The sequence below is a fragment of the Corylus avellana genome, chromosome ca3, assembly GCF_901000735.1.
Source record: "Corylus avellana chromosome ca3, CavTom2PMs-1.0".
In the NCBI taxonomy this organism is placed as follows: Eukaryota; Viridiplantae; Streptophyta; class Magnoliopsida; order Fagales; family Betulaceae; genus Corylus; species Corylus avellana.
Genome location: NC_081543.1, coordinates 5,817,664 through 5,844,878, shown reverse-complemented (window position 1 = coordinate 5,844,878; position 27,215 = coordinate 5,817,664). Strand labels below are relative to the sequence as shown.

General features: G+C 36.1%; 3 protein-coding genes across 6 annotated transcripts; 1 reads left to right on the top strand and 2 right to left on the bottom strand.

Annotated features, from left to right (window-relative positions):
• The first annotated feature begins 4,951 nt into the window (after positions 1–4,951).
• On the top strand, positions 4,952–7,286 carry LOC132175935 (flavin-containing monooxygenase FMO GS-OX-like 9). The gene is made up of 7 exons (XM_059588032.1): positions 4,952–5,535; positions 5,649–5,719; positions 5,857–6,015; positions 6,106–6,188; positions 6,374–6,509; positions 6,598–6,771; positions 6,937–7,286. Exons 1-7 carry the CDS (start codon positions 5,013–5,015, stop codon positions 7,132–7,134), a joined length of 1,344 nt encoding a protein of 447 aa, XP_059444015.1. The 5' UTR covers positions 4,952–5,012; the 3' UTR covers positions 7,135–7,286.
• Positions 7,287–8,677: 1,391 nt separating this feature from the next.
• Positions 8,678–14,838, bottom strand: LOC132174711 (uncharacterized). Of its 4 annotated transcripts, none has more exons than XM_059586358.1 (5): positions 14,821–14,838; positions 14,324–14,398; positions 12,055–12,372; positions 11,020–11,839; positions 8,678–10,780 (listed from the first exon to the last, which is right to left on the bottom strand). In XM_059586358.1, the coding sequence occupies exons 3-5, from the start codon at positions 12,301–12,303 to the stop codon at positions 8,790–8,792; spliced, it is 3,060 nt and encodes a 1,019-aa protein (XP_059442341.1). In that variant the 5' UTR covers positions 12,304–12,372; positions 14,324–14,398; positions 14,821–14,838; the 3' UTR covers positions 8,678–8,789. The 4 variants fall into 4 exon arrangements, with proteins under 4 accessions (XP_059442341.1, XP_059442340.1, XP_059442338.1 ...); XM_059586357.1 differs by having other exon boundaries at positions 14,324–14,402; positions 14,821–14,836; XM_059586355.1 differs by lacking the exon at positions 14,821–14,838 and adding an exon at positions 14,633–14,811 and having other exon boundaries at positions 14,324–14,402.
• Positions 14,839–19,297: 4,459 nt separating this feature from the next.
• On the bottom strand, positions 19,298–21,582 carry LOC132176043 (cytochrome P450 CYP82D47-like). The gene is made up of 2 exons (XM_059588156.1): positions 20,599–21,582; positions 19,298–20,017 (listed from the first exon to the last, which is right to left on the bottom strand). Exons 1-2 carry the CDS (start codon positions 21,541–21,543, stop codon positions 19,385–19,387), a joined length of 1,578 nt encoding a protein of 525 aa, XP_059444139.1. The 5' UTR covers positions 21,544–21,582; the 3' UTR covers positions 19,298–19,384.
• Between the last annotated feature and the right edge of the window lie 5,633 nt (positions 21,583–27,215).

Sequence of the window (27,215 nt, the reverse complement as noted above, 5' to 3'; positions counted from 1 at the left end):
TTTTTCTTTAGGACTACATAATTTGTATTGAATGAGTTGAATATAATTGTGCTTTAGAGAGGTCTATTTTATAGTGAAAATATGGTAAGTGAGTTGTGGTAGAATAAACTTGATTACAAACGAACAACTATGGCAAATACCCAATAAGAAAAAAAAATACTAACATAGAAAATACCCTTCATATTCTAACACGTTTGAATAATCATGCATGGCATTTGATCTGCTTTCTAGCAACATCATGCAAATGATGTCGTAGAAAGGAATGTTTCGGCTTTGTCCAAATAGATAGATGAGCTAGGATTGTGTTCGATCATTCGATAAATCGGAGGCCTATTTTCAAAGGCTCAACATATATATATGTAGTGAATCCCAAGCATCTCCATTGCCCATGGAATCCTAGGTCAATACATAGTTCTCCTGCCAATTGACCAATTGTTCGAGTCAAGGAAAAGTTAGCATGATGGGCAAAAACCTAAATGATTGTGGCTAGCTTGGCATGTAACAACAAATGAATTACTTTCCCTTACTTTCAACCTTCAATTTCACTCCCTTTAAGTTTCCCATTCATAATAAATTTGTAGGTAAGTATTTGAAGTATATTGCAATTGGGATGCACTAAGCGTAAAGTTAAAAAGTATTACATTATCTTACTTCTAAGCATACCCAAACAAGCCTTGGTGTATTTACAACGATTACACGCCTTCTATACATGTGGGTGTATAGAAATAACAAATAAAAGTACATGTAACAACGATCTAATGATGATTTTCACTGTTACAATAATATCTGATGACTGCAAGGTGATAGTTGTGGACTCGGGACTTCTCATTTAAAAAATTGGCCCCCTAATTAACTTTGGAGATAACCTAATTACACTCCTAGCTCTTTAAGATATGTACCGGGGCAATTAACCTAACTTGTATACCATGACATGTTCTTAATGATCAGGATCTCAAACGAGATCTAATTAAACCAATAGCAAAGATAATATCTAATTAATCAATCAAAAAGAATTTTAGAAAGAGAGAGAGAGAGAGAGAGAGAGAGAGAGAGAGTACGTATATAGTGTCCAATTAAAGTGGTAGGTGTAGACTACTTGTGTAGCTAATCAGTGAAGAGTATGATTGGGAAGCAACACCTAATTCATTATTGTATATCATGAATGTCAACGTAGCCATTGAGAAAGTTACAAAATCATTGCTTCCTTCGTACGTAATCGATCTCTATATATACATATATATCTTCATGTAAATGGTGATTATAAATTAATCACCACCAATTAGATGCAGTTTTTAGGCATGTAACAAATAATCAATGGAGACAGAGATTGCTTCTCAAATCAGTCGAGGATTAATTAATCATGCATAAAATTACAAGATTACTCATAATATCAGTTTTAGATCTTGTTAGCAATTAATTACTTTTGGGAAAGTCAAATCAGCAAAACCCAGTTTAGGATGAAAGCATAACTAAGATTAAAGGTTGACAAAGCTTTCCCTATCTTATGTTCTTGTCTCATTCGCGATCCCTTATTAATTAAATAAATGTTTTGAAGCATGGATTACCTAATTTTGACAGGTTTTACCCATTTGGGTATCAGCAACACTAGGGGTGAGTATCGGTTCAATCGGTGTCAGTGGAGGCATTTTCGCCTACCGATTCATAAAAGTCGGTTAAGTTGATTAATTAACCAACTTTATATTGACAATTAATAGTTTCGACTTTTTCGGTTAGCCGGTTAATATGTGGTTGGTTAAGTTGATTACAAATTTTTATGTTAAGATTTATCAACTTTCTTGTAACTACAGAATCGATAAAAAATATGTTTTATAAATAAAAAGAAAAAGTAAATTCATGGAACACGGACCAAAATGACAACCACAAATCAGCTGGACAACCATGATAAGGAAAGTTATAAGATAAAATTCAAAATTCACTTGAAAAATCGGTTATGTCGGTTAACCAACAAAAACAAATTTCTACCGCCTACCAAATCGAACGAATGTTGAAACCGTATTTTTATTCTGCCTACCGACTGCCGGAAGTCAGTTGTTGTTCGATGACGGTTCGGTGGCAGTTGGTAGGCAGTAAACAGTTAATCTACCCACCCCTAAACAACATTAGTTCAACGTCTTCCTTAATACATAAAATGCCATGAAATGTAATACGAAGAGGGACAAAAAAAAAAAAAAATTGAGGATTCTTTTAATATAGTCTATCAAATGTTAGCCTTTCGAGCATATAAACAAATGTTTATTTAATGAGTAATGCTATTTAGTGGACTTCTGTATAACTACTATACAATTAGATAACGACGTGACAATAAAAATCAATACTTAAATCAGCAATGGAATACAAACTAGTTAATTCTATCATAAGTATGATTAATTAACGGACAAATCATACATGCAAATCTGAGAGAGAGAAAGAGAGATCTAGAGTAAAGTACTTTTGAGTCCTTTTAGGATCATAATCAATATGTTTTGTCGTGCAAGTTTACCATCCTATAAAACAAATTCATGACCTATATCGACCACAAGACCTATAATTTCTCTAAATTATAAACAACAGTTTCCTCCTGCTACTTGTATTCATTCAAAGCCACATAAAAAATAAAAAAAAAATAAAAAGGAAAAGACTATATATATCATGATCTTCTGATCTTACTTAAAGCAATAAATCAATGGATACATAAAGAATACTTTATGTAACCTGTTCTTTTTTTTTTCTTTTTTTTTTTTTCTTCCTTTTGATTCTTTTGACTCCCCTTTCTGTCCTTGTTGTAGTCAAGAAGCAACACAGTGTCGGAAAAGGCTAGCTAGGGTTAGAAAAAAAAAAGGTGCGGTTTACTTGACCAAAAGTTTTAACAAGTCAAGATATTAACAGGAAAATGTGTTGAATGAACATGATGAATGTTCCATGATTGTGCATGTTCCCTTAGCTTCAAGAAGGGGCATTCTCCCAGTCTACGTGGGGACCCCTACACCACTACTCATGACACATTTTTCATGAAACAATACGTACTTAGATAGAGCAGCTATATTAACGTATATACAACTGGGAACAAGATCTTCTCTAGTTCAAATAAACTGGAGAATATTCAGTTAATTATAGATGATGGGTATTTTTGTCTTTTCACTTTAAATAAGATAAAAATATTCATCCACTATAACTAACTAGATATTATCCAGTTCAAATAAACTTGAGAGATCTTAATTCATACAGGGGATGCTCGAGATGATATTCTTTTGACTTTCATCTCTCAACAGACAATAACAAGAGCATGCAATTATATTAGGGCTTTGGTCGTGTGAAGCCATTAATTAATCCTATATATTGTTCTTATTAAGCTTAATTATTAAGGACATGCATGGCAATTTGGGGTCTCGAGGCAATATCCTAATAAAAAGATTTTAAATTGGGTTATATTTAATTCCACATTCCACTAATTTCTAGATGTATGCAAATCTTTGGGACTCAAAGTTTTTCGTTTTGCAATAATAATAATAATATTTAGCAAAGATAAAATTAAAAAGAAAAACAATTCCCCAATCCCAGTGGTACGTTTTCCTCAGTACCTTTCACAACAATATATAATAAGCTTCATCTTGTCTGACTTTTTTTCTTATGAGTTTAATTTCAATAAGGATATATGTGATGTAAAACCCTTGTTTACACCATCTATTAATTACATGTTGACATGTCATCATTTCACAAGTTAGCAAATAAATTATAACACCTAATAATCACCTCAATTACAACATCCTTTTAATACAACGAGGCCACTCCCAAAAAAGCTGTTAGGGGTCCAAGTCACCCTCGCAACACTTAAAGGGGGTGTTTCACTATCTCCTCGAGCCTTAAGGAGTGGTCCACTACCTTGAAAGGCCTTGAAGAGGTGGTTGGACTACCCTAAACACTTTTCAAGGGTTACTCGCCTATCACCCAGTCAAGCCTTTTGAGGTGGTACACCACCCATGAAATGCCTTAAAATGGTTGGCCAAGCCACGCTGAACACCCCCCACCCTAAAAAAATAAGACTCAAGGGTGTCCCAACTACCCTCTCAAGGCGTTTCGGGGGTGGCCAACACCTAACACTCCCCAATAATTTTTTCATGACATTGTCAAACTATCTTTCTATTTATCAATTTTTCTTTTTATTTCTCTTATAAAGATGTAGGATCTGGCTGAAGGTAATTAAAGCCACAAGGGTGCAACCAAAAATCATTTATTTTTTGCATCACACCCATCTTTTCCTAGGAAACAGATCTTTTCCAGTTCAAATGAAATAAAGAGGGTCCATTTAGTGTATTTAGATGGGCATAATTGTTGATTTAGTTTTTGAACAAATTTTTTTGAACAATTATGCCCCCTAAATACACTAAATAGACGAACCCTCTCCATTTCATTGAAATGAAGAGGATCCTTCTCCCTTTAAGTTGTTTGCAACGTTGTAAACGATGCTTTAAAACATAATTATTGAATTTGATTTGTATCCTGAATTATTCAATAATACACACCTCCTATTATATATATATATATATATATATATATGTATATATGTATATATATCAGAATTATTCAAGGCCACTAATTGCCACTTGCCCACTTTGTCGTAATAAAAACTTCAAAGAGCCTCAAAATTATTTTCGGCCCACCTCTATCGTGGCATAATTAAAGCAGGTCCCAGCCCATGCATGCAGATCAGAAAAATATTTCATTTCTTTTAGGGGATTGATTATTTCCCCAAAACTAATTAAAATTTTAATCAAGTTTAAACATTCCCAAAATCCCAAACCCATGATTTTAATATGTCACGTGTGTCTCCCCCCTACCAAACCATCTCTATTTCCCGACATTATTATTATTTTTCTTAGTTTTCGTGAACAAATATATATATATATATATATATATATATATATCACCCCACCACAAATTTCCCACACCTCGATCTCCCTAGCTTGCTAGATATAGCCGCACAAAATCCCACAAACTTGTATTAATTTACAGCAATGGTCACCGTACGGAACCAATCAAAACACGTGTGTGTGATCGGGTCGGGGCCGTCGGGGCTTGTGGCGGCGAGGGAGCTGAGAAAGGAAGGGCAGAGTGTGGTGGTTTTGGAGCAAAACCATGATGTTGGAGGCCAATGGCTGTACGACCCACATGTGGAGGGAGAGGTACACAGTAGCATTTATGCCTCTTTGAGGCTGATATCTCCGAGGGAGATCATGGGGTTCTCTGATTTTCCATTTTTGGTCAAGAAAGACAGGGATATTAGAAGATTCCCCGGCCACAGGGAGCTTTTTCTGTATCTGAAAGATTTTTGTGAGTGGTTTGGGTTGAGGGAGATGATAAGGTTCAACACGAGGGTGGAGTATGTGGGGATGCTGGATTCTGGCGCCATTGGGAGGGATTTGAAATGGGTTGTGAGGAGTAGAGAGAAGAAGGCTGAGAAGGTGGTGGAGGAGGTGTTTGATGCGGTGGTTGTCGCCACTGGACATTACTCTCAGCCTAAGTTGCCTTCCATTAAAGGTTTGTGAAGATCATAATTATGAAAAGAAAAGAAAAGAAAATCTGTCATGTCATGTCATGTCTAGAGACTTACATGCTTCTTTTGTTGTATGTGCTTTTATCATTGATGTTAGGCATGGATGAGTGGAAAAGGAAGCAAATGCATAGTCACATTTACAGAGATCCCCTGCCATTTCGCAATGAGGTAATGCAACCAACAAAGGATGAGGAATTCTTGCATCGATTGGTGTGAAAATCAATTATAATCGAGTATATTTCTTTCGAGTTTTTATGTTTTAATCATAGACTTGATATTTTTACTGCATTAATATTTTTCTGAAGGTTGTGGTGGTGGTTGGAAACTCGTTGAGTGGACAAGATATATCAATGGAGCTTGTTGATGTGGCAAAGGAAGTCCACCTCAGCTCCAAATCTCTTGACATTACCGAAGGTCTATCAAAAGTCATCTCCAAACACGAGAACTTGCATCTTCGTTCTCAGGCATATCTTCTTTCTTCCTTAATTTCCAAGTTTTTTTCTGCTGATTTTTCTGTCTTCCAAACACTTTTTTTAGCATCTGATTAAATGCAGATTGAATCTCTTCATGAAGATGGACGGGTTCTCTTCGTAGATGGGTCTTGGCTCATTGCTGATTCTATCCTATACTGCACAGGGTAAGACACACAAATTAAGTTGCTTAATTCATTGGCCCATAATGACAATTATGGGCATGTTTTGCAGGAGACAAAATCTCCGACCATAAAATAAATATTATTCATTTCATTTGAAATTGAAAAAATCATTTTCGGCGGTCCAACGTAATTAAATAAATAATAGTTAAGGAATGGGGTATGTGTAGGTATTCATATGGGTTCCCATTTCTTGACACCAAAGGGATCGTTGGTGTGGATGATGACAGAGTGGGGCCTTTGTATGAGCACACTTTCCCTCCTTCTCTTGCTCCCTCTCTCTCTTTTGTAGGTATTCCCAGAAAGGTAAAGATCTAAAATTTTTAATTATTTATCTTTTGTCATAAATTTTATAGAAAATTAGCATGATTTTGACCATGTAATATATATGCAGCTTATAGGGTTCCCTTTCTTTGAGTCACAAGCAAAATGGATAGCTCAGCTCCTATCTGGCAAAAGAGCATTGCCATCATGGGATGACATGATGCAGTCCATTAAGGAGTTCTACCACTCTCGGGATCTTGCTGGCATTCCAAAGCATAACACCCACGATATCGGCGAATTCGAGGTCAGCAAATCTCCACCCGCTCCTTACTTACACAGTCGTATATATAACAGTATACTAAATAACAGTATTGGGCAAACTCTAGTAGTTTAATTGAATGCTCACCAAAACATAGCTTGCACTCTTAAGTTTAATTGATGATCCTATGATCTGGTTTTTTTGATGCAGTATTGTGATAGATATGGAGATAATGTTGGGTTCCCACACTTGGAAGAATGGAGGAAACAGATATGCGTTTCAGCTTTAGTAAATGCTGTGGCCAACTTAGAGACATATCGTGATTCATGGGATGATGAAGAGCTGCTTCAAGAGGCTCTTCAAAGCCCTTATTTCACTCAACTTCAAAATGAAGCTTTTACTCAGTGAATGAATTAAAGCCGGCCTATTTGGTTTTCTTGGACCATCATAATAATTATATTCAAGTAAAAGTATTTGGTTTTCTTTCTTTCTTTTTTCTTTTTATTCTCTATTGGGGGGGACTAGGAGGAACTTAATTAATTACTCATGTTGTAAAAGAACAGGAGAGTATGAAACTATTTTTTTTTTTTTTAACTTGTTTCTTTGTCGTTTTGGTCTAGATTAAACCAATCTATTCAATCAAACGGTCGTTTGATGTGATTGTACTTGTTTGCATTAATTTTTTTATGTCAATATATGAACTATGAAGCCAAATATTGCTTTATTTTCCACTTTTTTGGAAAGACAACAAACAAGCAGCGCAAAGAAAAAACAATAGCTATTAAAGTCCCTGAGTCCCACAAGTCTCGATCTACAGTTTACAGTTACACTATGCCTGCCGTTTGCCTGGCGAGGCTATTCTAATTCTACACGAGCCTTTAGAAGATTCTTCTCAGCATTCCACTTGCCTCACGTGGTGCCCACTCACACCATCACACGGGTTACAATTGACCGTATAACAATAAAAAGGTAGGCACCCCAACAATAAAGCCTAAATGGAAAACGCAGTGCAAAGACAGTAATAATAACAGATAGTATGCAATGGTTTCATTCATGATCCCAGAGAAGAATCATAAATAAATCGGGCCTTTTCAAGGGCCACACACCATCACATGTTGCTTCTAGGTACATCGATCCCATGCTTGTGTCTCAACGGTCTCATGGGCCATGGCAAATTTTGGCCATATCTCACATGCTTACTACAAGATATACTCGGAGGACATGGGTTTTTTTTTTTTTTTTTTTTTTTTTCTAAGAGCACTAGTATTGAACTAGTCAAAGTTTATGCGATTTTTATTTTTCTAAAAAAAATCTAATTTTTCTATTTTATCTATTTATTTTTTAAAAAAAACTAAAGCTTACTCGAATTTTATATGTATTTTCTATTTTTAACTAATCTCTCTCTCTCACAGAAATCACGCTCGTCGCCAAAAGCCTTCACACAGCCTCCAATCACACCCATACATCAAAGAAATCCTAAAATGCACAACTAATCTCTCTCTGTCTCTCTCTCTCTCTCTCTCTCTTGCATACCAAAATTAACTGATCAGTGAAGCTCACTGCCAAAGCTCATTCATCCCCAACGTACACTCTATGGCTCATCGTTGACTCTCCCAACTCCAACCCTGAAGCACTCGTTGCCGCCCCAATGCTGCCTGACTCGCCGATAGCCAAGACCGTTGTGAAGCCAAGAAACGCATCCCACTAAGCTTGTTGTCTTCACTCTTGCACGGTTGCACCTCAATGCTCATATTTCGCGCGCAAGCACCCACAAAGTGAATAAAAAAATTGAGCAAAATTATGTTCTTGCTACAGTACTTGCTATCTACATTTGGCCAGCAACTCTAGCAAATTTAAAATTTATGCAGATATAGCTCATCTAATGTCGAGTGATTTTTTATGGGTTCTAGCCAAATTATGGCTAAAAAGAACATTTACCCACCTGTAAACGTAGTTGAATATATTATATATAGTTTGAAATACATTTACAAGAAATCCGATGGTCCACAAAACAGCTCATCCGAAAACCATAGAAATACAGGATCATTGGAAATCACTCTTTACTATATTTGGCCTAAAATAAGCTGAGGATTCCTAACCGGACATCTGCCTCTACGCCTCCTGGTTATCTTCCCCCAGCCTATTAGGCTTCTCTCCTCAATGCCCAATCCACTGTTGCCAGGTGGCTGCTTCAAGGGCGACCCCACCGTATTCTCTGTAAAGCTGGAAGCAGAGACACAAGACCTTCTCCTCCCACTTCTACCTTTATTTCTCAAAGAACCTGTTTCCCAACGACTACCAGCAGCCTCCATTAGGCCTCCTATTGTTTGGAGATCCTCAGTCACCTCATGCCTTGACAAAGAGGCAATGCTTGGAAGAATTTCGCTTTGGAAGTCCTTCCGCTGCCTCCCCCGCCTTGTCCGGCCCTTCCTCGGCTGACTTGGCAATATAATGGCACCTCTTTCTTCCTCTTTCTGGATACTACTCTTACAGCAGCACTCTTCCAGTTTTGTCTCTGTAAGCTTTAATGTCATGGCCTCAAAGTAATCCATTCCGTCGGGCAGAGACTCGTCATGATGATCACCGTTCTTACCACTTAAAACTACTCCAAACTCGTTATCACCCACCACTGAAGAAACTATCCCTGCAAACCAGTGTAGGGAGTCGGTTGAAGAAGCTTCAAGTGGCTTGCAAGTGGTATTTTCAAGACAAATTTCAACCACAGATGATGAAATGGAAACTATAGCCTCTGCTGCAGTCCTCACTAGTTCCTTTCGGAGATCCGTATCTTCCTGTCCTGACAATTGAAAAGTTGTCTCAAGTTGGTTTTCATCAGATTCTCCTCTGGGTGGAGAACACTCCTTGTTTTCTGGACTTGCAGGCACAAGATCAATTTCTGTTGAGAAAAAGTGCATCGGAGAAGACTTGTCGTCATTTCCGCACGAATTCAGGTCAATGTGACCTCCAAAGCCTACATCTCTTTCATCAACTCCATTCTCTAGTACATTCTCATTTGCAGTTGGACACTTTCCCGAGTCATGCACGGGATCGCAAGTCAAGTTTGTGTCAATTAACCCATCTTTCTCAGTGTTATCTATTTCGTCTCCAGATAGGGAGGCATGAGAAGAACACTGATCATAGGATATACAACCCTTGTCATAAATGGGAAGGTCAAGGATTCTTCTATTATCAATGGAGTTATTTGCCTCAATATTCTTTGACTCAACATCAGGAACACATTCTGAATAAGTTCTTAAAAGGACAGAATCTACCTGAGTTGAATCCTCACTTCCTTTAGTGGATCTCACACCATGCAAGCCTCCTGTTAATTCTCCAAGCATCTCTTTTCCATCTGTGCACTGAATACTCTGAGAATCATCCACATCCAAAGAACAGGAATTAGGCATAAAATTCAAGTTTATGTCCTTGGAAGACTTCATATCCATGGAACCCTGAATGCAGTTTGCAAGGGCTTGGTGTTCAGATGCTAAATCATTGTTGTTGTTGTTCACATTATCAAAGCTGATGGATGGTGAATGAGCCATTGATCTGTTGGACCCTGAATCGTAGCTGTTTTTGCAAAAGCCGCCCTGAAGGAAACCCACACTTTCACATTGTATGCTAGATCTTAAACTTTTGTTGGTATGAAACTTCTCTCCATCAAACCCAGGCCTTCCGATTGACGTTTGAGAATTTCCACCCAGAGATGCAGAAGTGTTAAAACATGGTAGTGCTGGAACAGAAATAGGATTTCGCACCATGTCACATGCAGGTTTTCTACAAGACTCAGCTGGAGATAACCCAGAAATTGCCATATCAGCCTGGGAAATGAGCTCATGTGAAGTGCACATGTAAGAGGCATCACTTGGTCCAGGTTGAATCTCACTGGGGGGACTATGATTCCTTCCAAAGCTCTCAAAACTGAAACTCGTTCTTTTACTCTCTGATTTTTGGAAACTCCGATTTAATAAATGAAATATTGGAGGTTGATGAGCTTGCTTAATCTCCTCTTGTGAGGATTCATACAACATGGATAACTTTTCTGCATCAAAACCTTCATGGAAAGAATTCAAGTTACTTATGCTATTGCCTGAAAATAGAGGTTCATACCATACAACAACAAACAGTACTAATGATGACAATTTCAACAAAATTGAAGCATGATTATGAGGGAAAAAAATATCAATTTCCGTAACACAGAAAATGATATCAATTGCTTAGAAAAGCCAAAAAAATTTGAAACTTAAAAGTGAAGAGATATAAATTGATGAGATCTTCCAAATAAATTCTCACCAGCTTCATCATCGAAGGATGGCCACCCCGGGTTTCTTTCTTTCTTTTCTGGCACTAGAACATCTGAGCAAGATTCGAGATCCCATCTAGTATGGGTAGTTTGGACAATTTCCTCAGACGAAATTTGGATGGCCGATTTGGTCTTTTGAGAAAGATCAAGGCATGGAATCTGGTGACTAGTAGAGCAAACAAAATCAGAATTAGGAGCTGCTTCTTCCTCAGGCTTAACTGGATCGTTTAGGTCAGCCAAACCTGTGGATTTCTTCAATAATGAAGTGGATGCTTGCTCGTGGAAAATATCGTTAAGTTCAATGCTGCCAAGAAATGGTTTTACATCATCCTTGCACATAACCTGAGTAACCCCCTCTGAAGGATAATTTGACACATCAGGCACTTCATGAACCTTTTCATCTTCCAATAGTTCCTCTTCTTCGCTGTCAATGTACACATCAGCTGGAAGTTGAAGATCCAATATTTTTTTCCCAATTTTCTTGTACTTAGATTCCAATAGCTCGAAGTTTTTCAAACAGCCTTCAGTTTGTGCAGGATCAGGACATCTTTGCATACACTTCCCTTGAAGAGAACTCAAAGGCAACTGGACATTTTCAACACCTAAAATGGATAATCCACCACAAGCAGGGTTTACCCAAGGCAACCTGGGGGCATGACATGTCTTTTGGGCATACTCAGTTGAGACATGAGATAAAACAGAATTTGACTGTGCCATCTCCAACCTTACATTGCATTTATCTAATTCATTCCTTCGCATTTCATGCATCAACTCCCTCTGTCTTCCATAAAGGCGATGAAGCTCATGGATCTGGATGCACAAAAACATTTTCAACACATTTGCATGTTTAAAAACCATAAATAGGCGTTCGAAAATATCAAGTATACATAACTAGTATGAAATGGCAAAGTAATGTGGTTATGATCCAGTTGGATGATTAAGGATCAATGGTTTGACTAAAATTGGATATATTACCTAGGATTATTTTTATTTCTATTCACACTTTAAGTAGAGAAAGAACTTACCTGATCCCTGAACATGGTTTCATGCTTGAGCATTGTCTGCTTTAATACTTCCTTCTTGTACCCTAAAACCTGGTCAGCAGAGAAAGGTGACAAAAAACCATTGTAGTGGTGTCCATGCTCCAACATTTTACTAATATTGTGTAGGGGCCATGTGCTGCTATTAGCATCCATATTAAGATCCATGGTAGGGTAATATCTTGGGAAATAGCCATCATACTGCATATTTGCTCCCATTCCCAGCAGTTTCATAAACAACAGAGCACAAGTTTAATTGAATAATGAAGTACAACTTAGCAACCCTCAGTTATAAAAAGAAACCTGCAACAGAACGAATGATAGGTTAGTGATTTGATACAATTTTTTTTTTTTTTAAAAAAAAAAGTCAAATTAATATCTTTCTTTTCTTTTTATAGAGCAAGTGTGTTTGTGAACTTATATCTTTGTTTATAATTAACTTGTACAGAAAAGGAGAAAAGGTTGTATTTTTTTTTTTTACCTCAAGGCAGGGCCCAATTTGGAAATAACACATATTCATGACAATCTGGAATACCATAAATTCCCACACTCAAATCCCTGATGTTCTTCTCATCAGGGCCGACATTTTGCTATAGTGCCCCAACATTACATGGCATTATTAGGTTGGCTCCAATACCATTTGTCACAACTCAATGGAAGTGCTAGCCACATCTATGTTATACCATAAGAGATATAATTGAAGCTCCCTAAACTCATGCATATAGCTCAATCTTATCTAATACGCAACATATACGTGTCTTCATAACCTACCCAACTAATATGGCACTTACACATATCTATGACAATTCAAAGTATCAGAGTATATGTAGTGAAATACAGAAATAGTATGTACTCTCATTTTCATAGGAAAAAGGAGCACATTTATATTCCCAAAACTCAATTGTGTGCATAAGAAATATAATCAACTTTACCAATCTAGGAATGCATGAGCTATAAACCTATCATTATCTTCACACGGTGGTATGATGGTACCTTCAGAAGGCATTGCAAGGTGGAGGCACAAACTAAAGTGAAAAATATGTTAATGGAAAAAAGAAAAAATAGATAGCGAAATACAATTCCAATTAAAATGAATTCTAGAGAATTGAACAAAGACCACATCAGGCTGATATAATTGAGCTGCTTTAGATATGAAGCTGCCTGCAACTCCAATATACCCTCAACTTAAAAATAAAGTTGCTGATACTGCAATTGCTTAAATCAAGCTTTCTTAGCACTCTAAGCAGTTATGAGTTACAACCTAATCACTCGGGAAGCTGCATTAAGAAGAAGAAAATCCAAATATTTTAGCAATGAATTTCCTTTTCCCGAGGGCTTTTCATATGATTAGAACCTCTTGATTAATTTAGGCTTAACTCAAAAGTTCTTTGCCATAGGAAACAGTCCTTGGCCAAAAGTTTTGAGTACATTGTTTGAGGAAAAAAATCTAAAGAATTTTCTTAAGGTTGCTCAAGTTTAAGTGGATATGTAGTGACCAATGAATCATTTAATGCCATGAAAGGACTTCATACAAGCATAAGGACTCATCAAAAAACAGGTTTCCTAAAAAATAGCAAAAAAATTAGCATATTGACAAATACAACATTTCACTACCGTCAAACTACTTTCAAAAAATTCAAAATAGGGAGTCAACTTGGAATAATTTGATATCAGGCAGAGGTTCACCTAACAAGCATTGCAGATTAAAAGGGGAACAAAGAAAAGTTCTTATCTAACAAAACTAGAGTCCATATGGAAACCTCTGAATAATTCAATATTATCAGAGTAGAAATTACGCCACACATGACACATCATCAAGCTCTCAGAATATTCTTGTACAATGAAATGAACTTGAAAATCATCTTGTGCAATCAGAATCAGATGCCCCACAAATCAAAAAACGTCTCATAATAAGGAAAACAAAAAGCTAATATTATTATCCAAAATTAGAGAGATAGGACTGGGCAATATGGTCTTCACATCCAGAACTATATGGAGAACTTCAACACTGTTTTTTGGACTTTCCATGTCCAAAAGATTGGAGACAGGGTGGAGAAATGGATAAGACTATCGTTCATAAAAATAGCTGTGTAATTCAATTGTCAACACCATCAAACAATACTGCGTCACCAAAAAAGAAAGAATCACACCAATTATTAAGGAGAAGAAGAAAATGTTCCAACAAATCCATTGGAAAAAAAAAAAAAAAAAAAAAATCTCCAAGCATCAAATCAGTCAAAAGCTTACAACTTACCTCAAAAATGAAAGTAATTCTCTGCCACCTCCTCTTAGAAACCCATCAGGGATTCACTCATTCCACAACCCACGACTGGCTATGCAGCACAACAAGAACAACCCAAAGAAATCCATGAATCAGGAAGCAAAAGTAAGACAGCAACCCAAAAGAGCTCAAGAATTAAAAAGAAAAAATGGATATTATTGAAAAGGCCTGAAAGGCAAATAAAATTCCCATTTGGATCTACTGGGCCATTCTCTCTAGGAAGATTTAGAGAGAGAGAGAGAGACCCAGATAAGAAAATCCACAGAAACAAACGAAACTTACATGAGAAGCGACGTGGAAGTTGTCAACACCCAGTCTCTCTCATGCCCCATCTCGTTTTTATGTTTGTTTTTGGATTAGAGGGCAGTAGGAGTAAATGGAGGTTGAATGTCCATTTTCCAAAGGCTTAAAACAAAAAACAGAAGTCGGAAGAAGATCAAATCAAAACCAGACAACAGAATAACACACACCTCTGCTGCCATAGCAGATAACAATATCCATCTTAAACTACTTTGCTTTTTCCAATGTAAAATACCACTTCGATTCCATTTTTCCTCATACTTTAATATGTCTTTTTGTAATTGTAAATAATAGTCAGCAGTGGGCCCCTTTTACTGATTCCAAAGTATCAAGCTTCAAGCATGTTGATTTTCTGAATTTCCATTTCAATCCCCAATTGCTACTACAGTGACCCAAAATTCCACTTAAACATTGACAAAAAAAAAAAAATTACTGGTCCCTTTTTTTTTTGTCTGAGAATGGCTTTTGTTGATGAATAGGACTAAAGCAGGTTTCTTTGACATTTAATGGATGGTAACCATTGTATAAAGGTTATAACTTATTATGTTATGGGGCTAGGTTATCGACGACTTTTCACTAGGTTACCCATCAATGGCCCGACGCCCACAACCAAAAAGCTTAGAACGTTGGCAACCGACAATTGGAAGAACCGATGGTCCACTGCTCAAATTACCGATAAGGATTTAGGTGCACTCTTGTAAAGATGTAACACTTAACAACTATTTACTTATGCCATGCATTCTTTCCCAACAAACTTGTGGAATGAATCTCCACTTCAGTTAATTAGAAAGTATTGGCAAAAGTTCTTAAAACCCTAAAGAAGAATGATGAGAGATGACGGCCTATATATAGAAGAAGAGAGCATTCACTCAATTACCTTCAACATAAGTATTTTTCGAAAAACCAATCTACTATTCACAAAGGAAAACATGGAGTTTCTGCTCCCTAATAAATTCAAAATGCCCAACTTGATATCTATAACACGTATATTTTAATATTAAAATATAACGGTGGCAAAATCTAATTTACTCAATCTGTTACACGTTTTAAATTCTTTTTGTTTTTTAAAACATAACTTCTATTTTAATAATAATATTAATTAAAACAATGCCTGAAATGCACTAAAATATGAGTTGGATATTGAGCATATTTTAGTATTTTCTGCTACATTTTAACTATTTTGACTTACCTAATATAAGTGTTCTAACAATTCAATGTGATAGCACGAAAAGCTCTTGCTTACACTAAGAAAACCTACATAACCAATCATGGTCACGGTCCATACATATTCTGAATAGGCTAAAAATGACATGTATTTCTTTGCATTCGAAAAGCACAGACTTCTTTTAATTAAAAGAATAAATTTGAAAGAAATTTTATTAAAAAAACACATGTTCAAAGATATAATATCATTTTTATAGACTAGAACTTCCTCTAACCCAATTCCACGGAAAATTTTGTCCACTCAAAGGTGCATTTCCTTCTTGAGTCGGTTCATAATAGGTAGTTCACGAATGCCAATTCATTCACTTTCCTTTCAGGGAGCCCCTCCAACGACTTCTTTCCTTGTTGAGGGCGTTTGACGTAAATGCTTTTGGCACTTTTCCACACAAGGCCTTTGGGTTGTGTTTGGTAATGGATTGTGTAGTAAAGTTTTGGTTTCGAAGTGATTCATGTGTAAAAGTTTTAAAATTTTTGTATGCAAAAATGGAAAAATTTTGTTTTATAGTGAGTTTTTTGTTTGAATAGTAATAAAAGTGATTAATGTGATATAAAAATTAAGAATAGTGAGAGTTTGAATTTTTTTTTTTTTTTTTTTTTGAAGTTGGACTTTGGCGAGTCCATTGCCAAACGGGCCCAAGGTAACAGGCCTGCAGGTTTTTACCGCAGATAGAACCGCATGGAAGCCTGGTCCGAGATTTATGTATACTTATCATCCATACATAAATATGTTAATGGCATTATTGTAAATCACAGAGGAGCAGAACGGATATTTCTTACCATTTTCCGCCCTTTATTAATTGCAGCCAAAATTCCCTAATGGGCCCCCAATTATCTTTTTTGTCCAATGTCGATGTGGAACTCAGACGACCCGCGTGAAACTAAACTAGACACAAGTCTATACAAATTTACGAAACTGCCACTGAGGAGTGAGGAATGAGGATTGGCCTCCTAGTCTCCGATCTAGATCTCCCACTTTCCCAAGGTCGTAATCAAGTGTGTTGACGAGTAGACTATTGTGGTGGGCATGCTTTGGATAGCGATCCTGGCCGTTCTTAATTGCGACAATGTGGCCCGAACTATTAAAAATTATCAATGTAATACCCTTAACAAAATAAAATTAAAAAAAAAAATTAAAAAAAAGAAAAAAAAAATAGGGGATTAGAAATTTTATAATTTTTTTTTTTTAATTTATTTGGATATTTTTGTCTTTTAGACACAAATTTGGGGTTATTTTTGTCTTTTTGCTAGGCATGGGAGGACATTTACAATTTTTTTTGGAAAAATTTCACTAAGCCCCTCCAAAGTTTCAACCGATTTGACAAACACCCATTAAATTTTCAAAACTCTCACTTAGGCCACCTGAACTTTGGTTTACTCTCACTTTGGACCCTTCTGTTAGCTTTCACCGTTAAACCGACATTTTATGCCCATTATACCCTCAACCAAAACTACGTCGTTTTGGGCTCCAAAACTACATCACCACCTAACCTAAAACGACGTCGTTTTGAGTATAATATATATATAAGGACGAAATTGGGGTGGCTGGAGCCACCCCTGGCCGGTCTGGGGGTGGTCAAACCACCGCCATGGCCAAGGGGGTGGTCTGGCCACCCCCAAAAGGCCAAAAGGGGTAAAAAGCGGCGTCGTTTTTTAGTCAATATATATATATATATATATTTTTAAAAAAAAAAGGACAAAATCGAGGTGTTGAACCACCACAAGTAGCTCTGAGGTGGTCAAACCACCTCCATGAAAACAAGAAATTGGTCCGACAACTGCCACCCCAAAAAAATAAAAGAGGAAGAGAGGGGTCGGTGTTTTGGGGTGGTTTGACCACCTCATACAAAACAAATTTACGGGAGAAATTTTTTGGGCTTTTTGTGAATTGGTCGTAATCCCAACACCCGATCCCCTCTATTTTTTTCTTTTTTGGCCTTTTGATTGGCGGACCACTATATGACCATAGTGGTTGACCTGAAACACCATTTCGAGGTGGTAGACCACTTGCGTTAGATCTTCTTTTTTTTTTTTCAAATATGCCTAAGCAGCGTTTTGGGCTGGGTAAGTGTTTTAGTTTTAAGGCACAAAATGGTGTAGTTTTGGGGTAAGGGTAAAATGGGCATAAAATTTGATTTTAACGTTGAAAACTACCAGAAGGGTTCAAAGTGAGAGCAAACCAAAGTTCAGGAGCCTAAGTGAGAGTTTTGGTAATTTAGGGGGTGCTTGTCAAATTAGCTGGAAGTTTGGGGGGGCTTACTGAAGTTTCCTCACTTTTTTTTGTACTTTGGAGGGAAACATTGTCCCAACAAAAGGTTTAGAGAAACATTGTCAATTGAGTTGTAATTTGAGAAGGAATATGTGATTTTTTTTTTTATTGTAATTCAGTTTATAAAATTGCTAGGTGTCATTTGAGTACATGAGATATGAGTAAAATTTGGACAAATAATAATTTTATAGCCTAATTTGGAAAAAACTTTAAATATTTTGCTTTGTAAAATCCTTTTTCTTTTCTTTTTTTCTTTTTTTTTTCTTCTTCTTCTTCTTTCACCTGCATTAACAGAGAAAAGGGCCAAAAAACAAAAAACAAAAAACAAAAAAATAAATAAATAAATAAATAAAAGAGAAAAACTCGATCTCACACACACATATATATATCATCAGTTGGATATAGCTTTAAGCAGAGTGAGCCCATGAAAGCGCTGAGCATTTGAGATGGTCACCACTCACCACCTCTTATTCAACAAGTGAAATCAATTAGTTTGCAGAATATATAATGGAAGATCCAATAACTTTCCATCACATAAACGACCGACAACCAGTATGTCTCGATTTACATGCTCTTCCCTTTTACTTATAACATTTTTAACATGTTTTGAATTCCCCATGCATGTGGCTAGCTCGTGTTTTAATGTTGCTCTTCTTTGAGAAATCTAGACCTTTTATATATTCTTTTGTACTATTTTGACATTTTGAAAACATAAATTTTCTGCATTTTTTCAGAAGCTCCTATATATGTTTGTTTTTCAACTATATATATGACTACTATTAAACCATTGGTTTTCAACTATATATATTTATAAATATGACTACTATTAAACCATTGAGGATATACCCTCTTAGTCTAGAATTCTAATGAGGAGATATCCTCTTTTTTTAGGAATCGATCCTTCTACTGCCAACTAGTATGATGGCCTGCCACGTAACACATAGGTAGATAGAACAATACCCCAATATATAGCCTAAAATGCAAAAATCAAAATTAACAAAATGGAAAAATCCTTATGCATACTATTAATTATGAAAGACTAATGTTATTTAGCAAAATATTATACGCATGCTCTACAACAATTTAATGACATATTAGTGAAAATCAGTCTTTGAATCAGCACTTGTAAAAAAAAAAAGAAAAATGACTAAAAACTAATTTTTACTGGCACATCATCCTAATTTTCTGACAATCGTATAACAATATTACTAAATAGCATAATTTGCATTTTAGTTATCAAATATCTAATCAAGCTCTGCATATACTTGAGCAGGAAGGCGTGGAGTGAGATGGACTTCAACTGGTGTAAGTTTCTGGTTGATAAGTCCGACTTTCTCAATCATGTCCACAGGCTCATCTGATGGAGTTGCAATATCAAAAGCGTGCAACAAGGTAGCAAGTGTGAGTTGCATAACTTGCAAGGCTAATGAAATTCCGGGGCATATCCTTCTACCGGCACCAAATGGTGTTAATTCAAAATGCTGGCCCTTAACATCAATACCCTTATGGGTTGAAAGAAATCTTTCTGGCTGAAATTCATTTGCATTAGACCACACATGTGGGTCTCGATGCATCTTTGAAAGATTAACAACGAGTCGCGTGCCTGTTGGAACGTGGTAGCCAGCCAAAGTGCAGTCTTCAGTGGACTCGTGCGGGATAGTGAGCGCTCCGGCAGCGTATAAACGCATACTTTCTTTGATGATAGCTTGGAGATAAACTAAGTTTTTGATGTCTGATTCCTTTACTTGTCTCTCTCTACCAACCTGGACATCTAACTCTTGTTGTACTTTCTTTAGGACTTCTTGGTTGTTAAGAAGGAGAGAAAGAGCCCATGTCATTGTTACTTGTGTTGTATCTGCGCCCCCTAAGATAAGGGACTACAAAAGCACCATGGTTGAAGCATTAGATGGTTAGGCTAAAAAGATTGAGGTGATCATTCATGGTTCAAAACAACCAAAATTAAATGCCCAGTAAATATTAATAAGAGTAACAAAAAACAAAAACAAAAGTAATGTTTTAAAACGTGGTCCTAAGTCCACCTTAAGACAAAAGAAAATTAATATATATTTTTTTAGACTAGCTATATTAATTCTCCACACTAATTTCATACTAGCTAGGTGGCATAATGCATGTATTTTAAGCGACTTTTCTTTTATCCATTATTTAAATGACTGACACAAAAAATCACCTAAAACACGCTAATTTTAAACAAATAGATGTGAATGGTAAAATAAACCAAACTTCCGTCACAGTGTTAAGACAATTATTGTTTTGCTTCTTATTTTCTCATCATGAACTTGATCAAGATGGTCACCAAACAAACCATAAACTCTATGATGCCTATGCCTATGCCTATGCCTATTTGATAGTAGTCGATCGATGAATGACAATTACGTACTCTGGTTAACAAAATAATCATGTTCATAATAGTTATAGGGTACGTATATCAAAAGCTTACCAGACATGTAGCTTTAGTGATTGTATCAGCATCATGATGATCGGAGATGTTTTCGTCGCTAGCAACAACAGACAGCATCACATCCATAAAGTCTTGGGGTTCCTTTGCCTCACCGGACACCTTCCTTTGCTTATGTTCTTGTAACCAACCTTCAATCATATGATCAAATTGTTTCGCAGTATGCTTCATGGCGCTCTCGTACCCTCCAAAGTCCAACCACCTCAGGTAAGGAAGTGCATCTGCTACCACAACCGTACCACTCAACTCAAAGAATTCTTTTAATGTCTTCCGACACTGATCGTCAAATTCATTATCATCCTCGGACGTTGCAGTCCCAAAAAATCGCTTCCCCACAACCATCCTAAATATAACATTTAGGGTTATGGACCCAAACCATCTCTTCATCTCTACCAACATGTTATTGTTCTTCACCCAGAGCTCATACATCTCTTTAATAGATCTATTTACCTCGAACTCTCGGATGTGCTTGAGCATCTCAAGGCGGTGGTTTGAGAGGACCTCCACGGTGGCTATTTTACGCACTTGGCGCCAGTAAGGACCGTAAGGGCTAAGTATAAACAAGGCATAGTTGTAGCCCATGAGTTCTGAAGCTATAGCTTTTGGACGGTTGGCAAATGCTTTGTCGTTTGTGGTGAAGCACTCTTTTGCTATCTCCCAACTGCTCACTATGAGAGCACGATGCACTCCTAGCTGGATAGTGAAGATGGATCCATACTTATCGGCCATCTTACCCAACGTAATATGGGCTGGTGTTGGTCCTCGTAATAGGTGGAGGTGGCCAATCAAAGGCCAAGCGCCACCAGCTTCTGGTGGAAGTGTTGTTTTACGAGCTTTTCTTAGTATCCATAATAGAAAGAAGAGGAAGAGAAAAAAGGCGAGGATAGTGGCCATGAAAGTTGCAGAAGATGCGTGAGGAAAGAGCATACTACTTCTGTACGTATGGAGTATGGTGGTTTTGGGAGAATGAGATAATGGTTCTGTGGCGCGCAATCCCTGGTATATATTCAATCATTCAGGCTAATAATTTAAGACGCGAGTCAATAATGTTTTGTGTAGGCCCTTCTGTAACTGTACTGCAGGATCCAAAAGCTGTCGGTCACAACTGTAACAATTATGTGAGCTTTTGTCGGCCCTTTTCGTAGCTAGGGGGAACACATACAAATTTGACATTTGTTTTTTTGTTTATTTTATTAATGTTTGGTGCAATCTTGCAGCTTAGAAGAAGAAGAAGAAAAAAATCAGTTGTGCAGAATTAATTCTTGAGACAAGTGGCTTTTGAGTTTTATTGCCTAAGCATGAACATACAACGGAGAGACCAGCATGCAAGGAATTTCGAATAATGTTGGCGTGCATGAGTACTGCTCGATCTTTTTGATATAAGTTGAGATAGTGATTAATTAAGGGTGCGTTTGAAATTACAATTTCGTAAAAATAATTTATATTTTTAAAAGATACATTAAAAATAATTTGCAGGGGATGAGTTTTTTTGGTTAAGAATGTAATTTATGTTGTGGATGAGAGTGGAGGGCAGCACTTAAAAGGCGTTTGCATCTTGCTGCATTTTTAAAGAAACGCATCGCATCCCACTTAAAACTCCAACCAGGCTAGCAAATGGGTGATAATTAATGTTTATGTGTTGGATTTAAGCTGTATTAAAATATGAATATAAGATTATATAGATTAACTATAATCAATTTATTTAATTAAATTGGTGAGATTCTTTAATCATAACTCACTAATTTCGTGTTAAATTTGTGATTCGTGTTAGGTTTGGATGGTGTCAAGATCGATATGAGTATAATACTTGTTAGACTAGTCCAAAATATCTCCGCCACACTCCGGTTCAATGTTTGATGCGCTATGCTTCTTCCTCCTCCCAGGTTGTTTGCACGCCACAAACTCAAGGCTTAATTAGAGGCCTGCGCGGGCTGTTCCAACAGGGACTCCAATTAATGCCCAAGTTAGTTCAAGCTTTTTGTGAGGGGTTAGGAGAAATATCTTATGTAAAGGTAAAAGAGTCTAAGTTGTTACCTTAGGCTGATTTTATTTGATATGGTTGGCTTAGCACTTACAAAGTTCCCTTGGGTTGCAGGGTTCCCGGCCTCTCTCCAGGTCCAGGTGCCACGTAAGTCGTCCTATTAAGGGTGTTTACCCCCTCTCTTCCTAGGCCCCCCTTGTCCTATGGCGGGAGCTTAATTGGGCATGTCACTTTTCTTTTCTTTTCTTTTCTTTTTTGTTTCTTTTATTTATTTATTTTTTTAATTTTTTAATTTTTTTTTTTTTTAACATGTGCTGTGTGCTCAATGCGAAAAGTAACCTTACATACTTTAAACATAAATGCACCAAACTCACCATCCCTTTATAAAGGGATTCGAATCCCTTCGAATTAGAGGAAAATTTGAAATTCTCGAATTCACAGTCAGGATCGCTTGAAAGAGATCCAACTCTTGTTGTGACGCCACATGTCCCATTAAATAAATAATAATAAAATATTCTTTTACTTTTTTTCAAAAAAAAAAAAATATATAATAAAAACATATAATTTTTATTTTATTATTATTTGGCCATTGGAAGTAGCCGAAGCCACCCCATCGCTCTTGGAAGCCACCCCCAAGAGTCAAAAGTCCAAAAAACAACTCATAGGTTTGGCCCCAAACCACCCCCCAAGGGCCACTGTTTGGCCATGGAGCCACCCTCAAGGATTAAAAGTCAAAAAACAAACGCCAAACCTATTTCTTTTTTAGGGGCTAGTGGTGCTACCGGAGGGTTGTGGAAATGATTGCTTTTTGGGTGCTGGCTGAAGCTCTGGTAAGGAAAAGGATGGAAATTTCGTAAGGGAAGAAGGAGAAGGAAGAGATGATTGCTTTTTTGCTTTTTGCTTTTTGTTTTTCTTAATTAATTTTTTAATTATTTTGTTTTGATTTTTTTAAAAAAATATAAATAATATTTTGTTATTATTTTTTTAGTAGAATATTCTGGACCATTAGATTTCATCACACAGTCTAGATTGGGAATTCCCCTCTAATTCGAGGGGAACCTGATCCAGATTAATGGGATGAAGAGCAATTACTATGTCTGATTCATAATTACAAATTTGTCACTTTAAGTGCACTTATAATTAATTAGATCGCCTAGATAGACTCAACTTGTGGCCACGGATTGAGAACCGGTCCTTCATGATTACATAAAACCCTAATATTTTATTTAAATCGTTTTTTAAATCGGTTGGGTATATTTCTTATTTCTTAATTTGAAAACGGTTTATATAGAATTTGTTGTGTTACAACGCTGTCAACTTTAAGAGGGTAAACTGTAATTTTCCTATAAATTAACTCCACAAATCCTACAAAGCACGCACCAATAATCTTAGAAAATGTTGATCATTAGTTATCTAAAAATTTTAATCACTCAAGAAAAAAAATGAATTTTAATTAATTTATATTCTAACAAAAAGAGAGTTAAATAAAATCATAAAATGAGTGTTAAGCGGCAACCCACAATTAGAACGCCCGATGGTCCACGGCTCAAATTACCGATAAGGATTCAGGTGCACTCTTGTAAAGATGTAACACTCAGCAACTATCTACTTATGCCATGCATTCCTTCCCAACAAACTTGTGGAATGAATCTCCACTTCAGTAAATTAGAAAGTATTGGCATGAGTTCTTAAAACCCTAAAGAGGAATAATGAGAGACGACGGCCTATATATAGAAGAAAAGGGCATTCACTCAACTACCTTCAACATAAGCATTTTGAAAAAAGCCAATCTACAATTCATAAAGGAAAACATTGAGTTTTCTGCTCCCTGGTAAATTTAAAGTGCCCAACTTAATATCTATAACACGTATATTTTAAATATTAAAATATAACGGTGGCAAAATCTAATTAACTCAATTTGTTACACGTTTTAAATTCTTTTTGTTTTTTAAAATATAACTTCTATTTTACTAATAATATTAATTAAAACAATGCCTTGGATATTGAGCATATTTTAGTATTTTCTGCTACATTTTAACTATTTTGACTGACCTAATATAAGTGTTCTAACAATTCAATGTGATAGCACGAAAAGCTCTTGCTTACACTAAGAAAACCTACATAACCAATCATGTTCACGGTCCATACATATACTGAATAGGCTAAAAATGACATGTATTTCTTTGCATTCAAAAAGCACAAACTTCTTTTAATTAAAGGAATAAATTTGAAAGAAATTTTATTAAAAAAACACGTGTTCAAAGGGATAATATCATTTTTATAGACTAGAACTTCCTCTAACCCAATTCCACGGAAAACTTTGTCCACTCAAAGTTGCATTTCCTTCTTGAGTCGGTTCATAATAGGAAGTTCACGAATGTCAATTCATTCACTTTCCTTTCGGGGAGCCCCTCCAACGACTACTTTCCTTGTTGAGGGCGTTTGACGTAAATGCTTTTGGCACTTTTCCACACAAGGCCTTGGGTCGTGTTTGGTAATGGATTGTGTAGTAAAGTTTTGGTTTCGAAGTGATTCATGTGATATAAAACAGATAGAAGTTTTAAAATTTTTGTATGCAAAAATGAAAAAAATTTGTTTTATAGTGAGTTTTTTGTTTGAATAGTAATAAAAAGTGATTAATGTGATATAAAAAATAAGAATAATGAGAGTTGAATTTTTTTTTTTTTTAAAAAAGTTAGACTTTGGCAAGTCCATTGCCAAACGGGCCCAAGGCCACAGGCCCGCAGGTTTTGGGTGACGAGGGATTCTCTACACTAGAGCCTAGCTTTTCGTGGGCTGTAATCCTGGGCCGGTTCCCCGTTCATTTGGGTAATTTATTTTTTTAAAATAACACGTTTGGTGACCCCAAAGAGATTTATATATACTTATACATAGATATGTTAATGGCATTCTTGTAAATTACAGAGGAGCAGAACGGATATTTCTTAATTACCATTTTCCGCCCTTTATTAATTGCAGCCAAAATTCCCTCATGGGCCCCCAATTATCTTTTTTGTACAAAATGTCGACGTGGAACTCAGACGACCCGCATGAAACTTAACTAGACACAAGTCTATACAAATTTACGAGACTGCCACTGAGGATTGGCCTCCTAGTCTCCTAGATCTCCCACTTTTCCGAGGTCGTAATCAAGTGTGTTACGAGTAGATTGAGTATTTTTTTTTTTGTGGTTCCGATGGTTTTACCATTGAGTATTTTGTTTATCATGAAGTATTTGGTTGGTGGAAAATTATTTAACGTACGTGAAGAGGCACTGAAGGGTTATATTATTTTTAAAAAATTTAAGTTAAGATATCTGCTTCCTATTAAAAGATGCAAAAAATACTCAATTTACACTACGACATAATTCTCATAATAATTTTATAGCCCAATTTGGAGAAAACTTTAAATATTTCGCTTTGTAAATTTTTTTTTTTTTTTCGAAGCAAATTTTTATTTTTCTTTCACCAGCATTAATAGAGAAAAGTAGGGGTGTAAAAAAAAAAACGGGGAAATCCATTTTGAAACCGGGAACCCAAAAAACCGATTGGGAAAAACCGGTAACCAGGATGCCCGGTTCCGGTTACCGGTTTTGGGGTTTTTAAATACTTGGTTATAACCGGGTATATATATATATATATATATTTTACTCTAAGGTTCACAAAAATCATAAATCACTTCTTTAGGTTTGTTTTTGACAGGTTAATATTTACTACTTATTAGTGTTTAATCTCATAAGAATGAGATTTGTAGTTGAATCGGTTGATATATCATATATGTAGTCTATGTACATGTAGTTTAATCTCATGTATTATGTAAGCTTTTAAAATAAAATTTTAGGGCATTTTAAGGCTAGTTTTTTTTTTTTAAAAAAAAATTTATTAATGGGCACAAAATGGTTAAAATAAGCCTAAGAATTAGGTCAAATATCTAAAATAAGCCCAAAATGCAATTTTTTTTTTAAAAAAAAAACCGGTTACCCGGTCCGGATAACTGGGTACCAACCGAAACCGGCCGGTTATTATATAATAGATTAACTGGGTAACCAGTTCCAATTCCGATTTTCAAAAATTAAAAACTGGGTACCTTGATTTCAGTTGTCGGTTTTAGCCAATAACCAAAAACCAAGACCAAATATTCACCCCTAGAAAAAAGGCCAATAAACATAAAGCTTTAGGCAGAGTGAGCCCACGAAAGCGAGGAGCATTTGGGATGGTCACCACTCACCTCTTATTCAACAGGTGAAATCAAGTAGCTAGTTTGTAGAAAATATAATGGAAGATCCAATAACTTTCCATCACATAAACGACAACCAGTTTGTTTCGATTTACATGCTCTTCCCTTTTACTTATAACATTTTTAACATGTTTTGAATTCCCCATGTGGCTCGTGTTTTAATGTTGCTCTTCTTTGAGACATCTAAACCTTTGTACTATTTGACATGTTAATTAAAGACATAGATTTTCTGCAGTTTTTTCAGAAGCTCCTATGTTTGTTTTTTCTTGTAATCTGAGATACTGTCTTAAGAAGAAAAATATGCAAGAGATTTATGAGATGATGTAGAAAACTTTCCAAGTAAGAAAGGATTTGTTTTTTACACAATTACACATAATAATAG

What these genes read in the sequence shown, in the direction of transcription:
- LOC132175935 (XM_059588032.1), top strand. Translation starts at nt 5,013, where the DNA reads ATGGTCACCGTACGGAACCAATCAAAACACGTGTGTGTGATCGGGTCG. An exon ending in TAAGTTGCCTTCCATTAAAG is followed by an intron (nt 5,536 to 5,648) that starts GTTTGTGAAGAT and finishes CATTGATGTTAG; the next exon opens with GCATGGATGAGTGGAAAAGG. An exon ending in ACTTGCATCTTCGTTCTCAG is followed by an intron (nt 6,016 to 6,105) that starts GCATATCTTCTT and finishes GATTAAATGCAG; the next exon opens with ATTGAATCTCTTCATGAAGA.
- LOC132174711 (XM_059586358.1), bottom strand. Translation starts at nt 12,303, where the DNA reads ATGAAACTGCTGGGAATGGGAGCAAATATGCAGTATGATGGCTATTTC. An exon ending in AAACCATGTTCAGGGATCAG is followed by an intron (nt 11,840 to 12,054) that starts GTAAGTTCTTTC and finishes TTGTGCATCCAG; the next exon opens with ATCCATGAGCTTCATCGCCT. An exon ending in ATCCTTCGATGATGAAGCTG is followed by an intron (nt 10,781 to 11,019) that starts GTGAGAATTTAT and finishes CTTTCCATGAAG; the next exon opens with GTTTTGATGCAGAAAAGTTA.
- LOC132176043 (XM_059588156.1), bottom strand. Translation starts at nt 21,543, where the DNA reads ATGCTCTTTCCTCACGCATCTTCTGCAACTTTCATGGCCACTATCCTC. An exon ending in TCACTAAAGCTACATGTCTG is followed by an intron (nt 20,018 to 20,598) that starts GTAAGCTTTTGA and finishes GTGCTTTTGTAG; the next exon opens with TCCCTTATCTTAGGGGGCGC.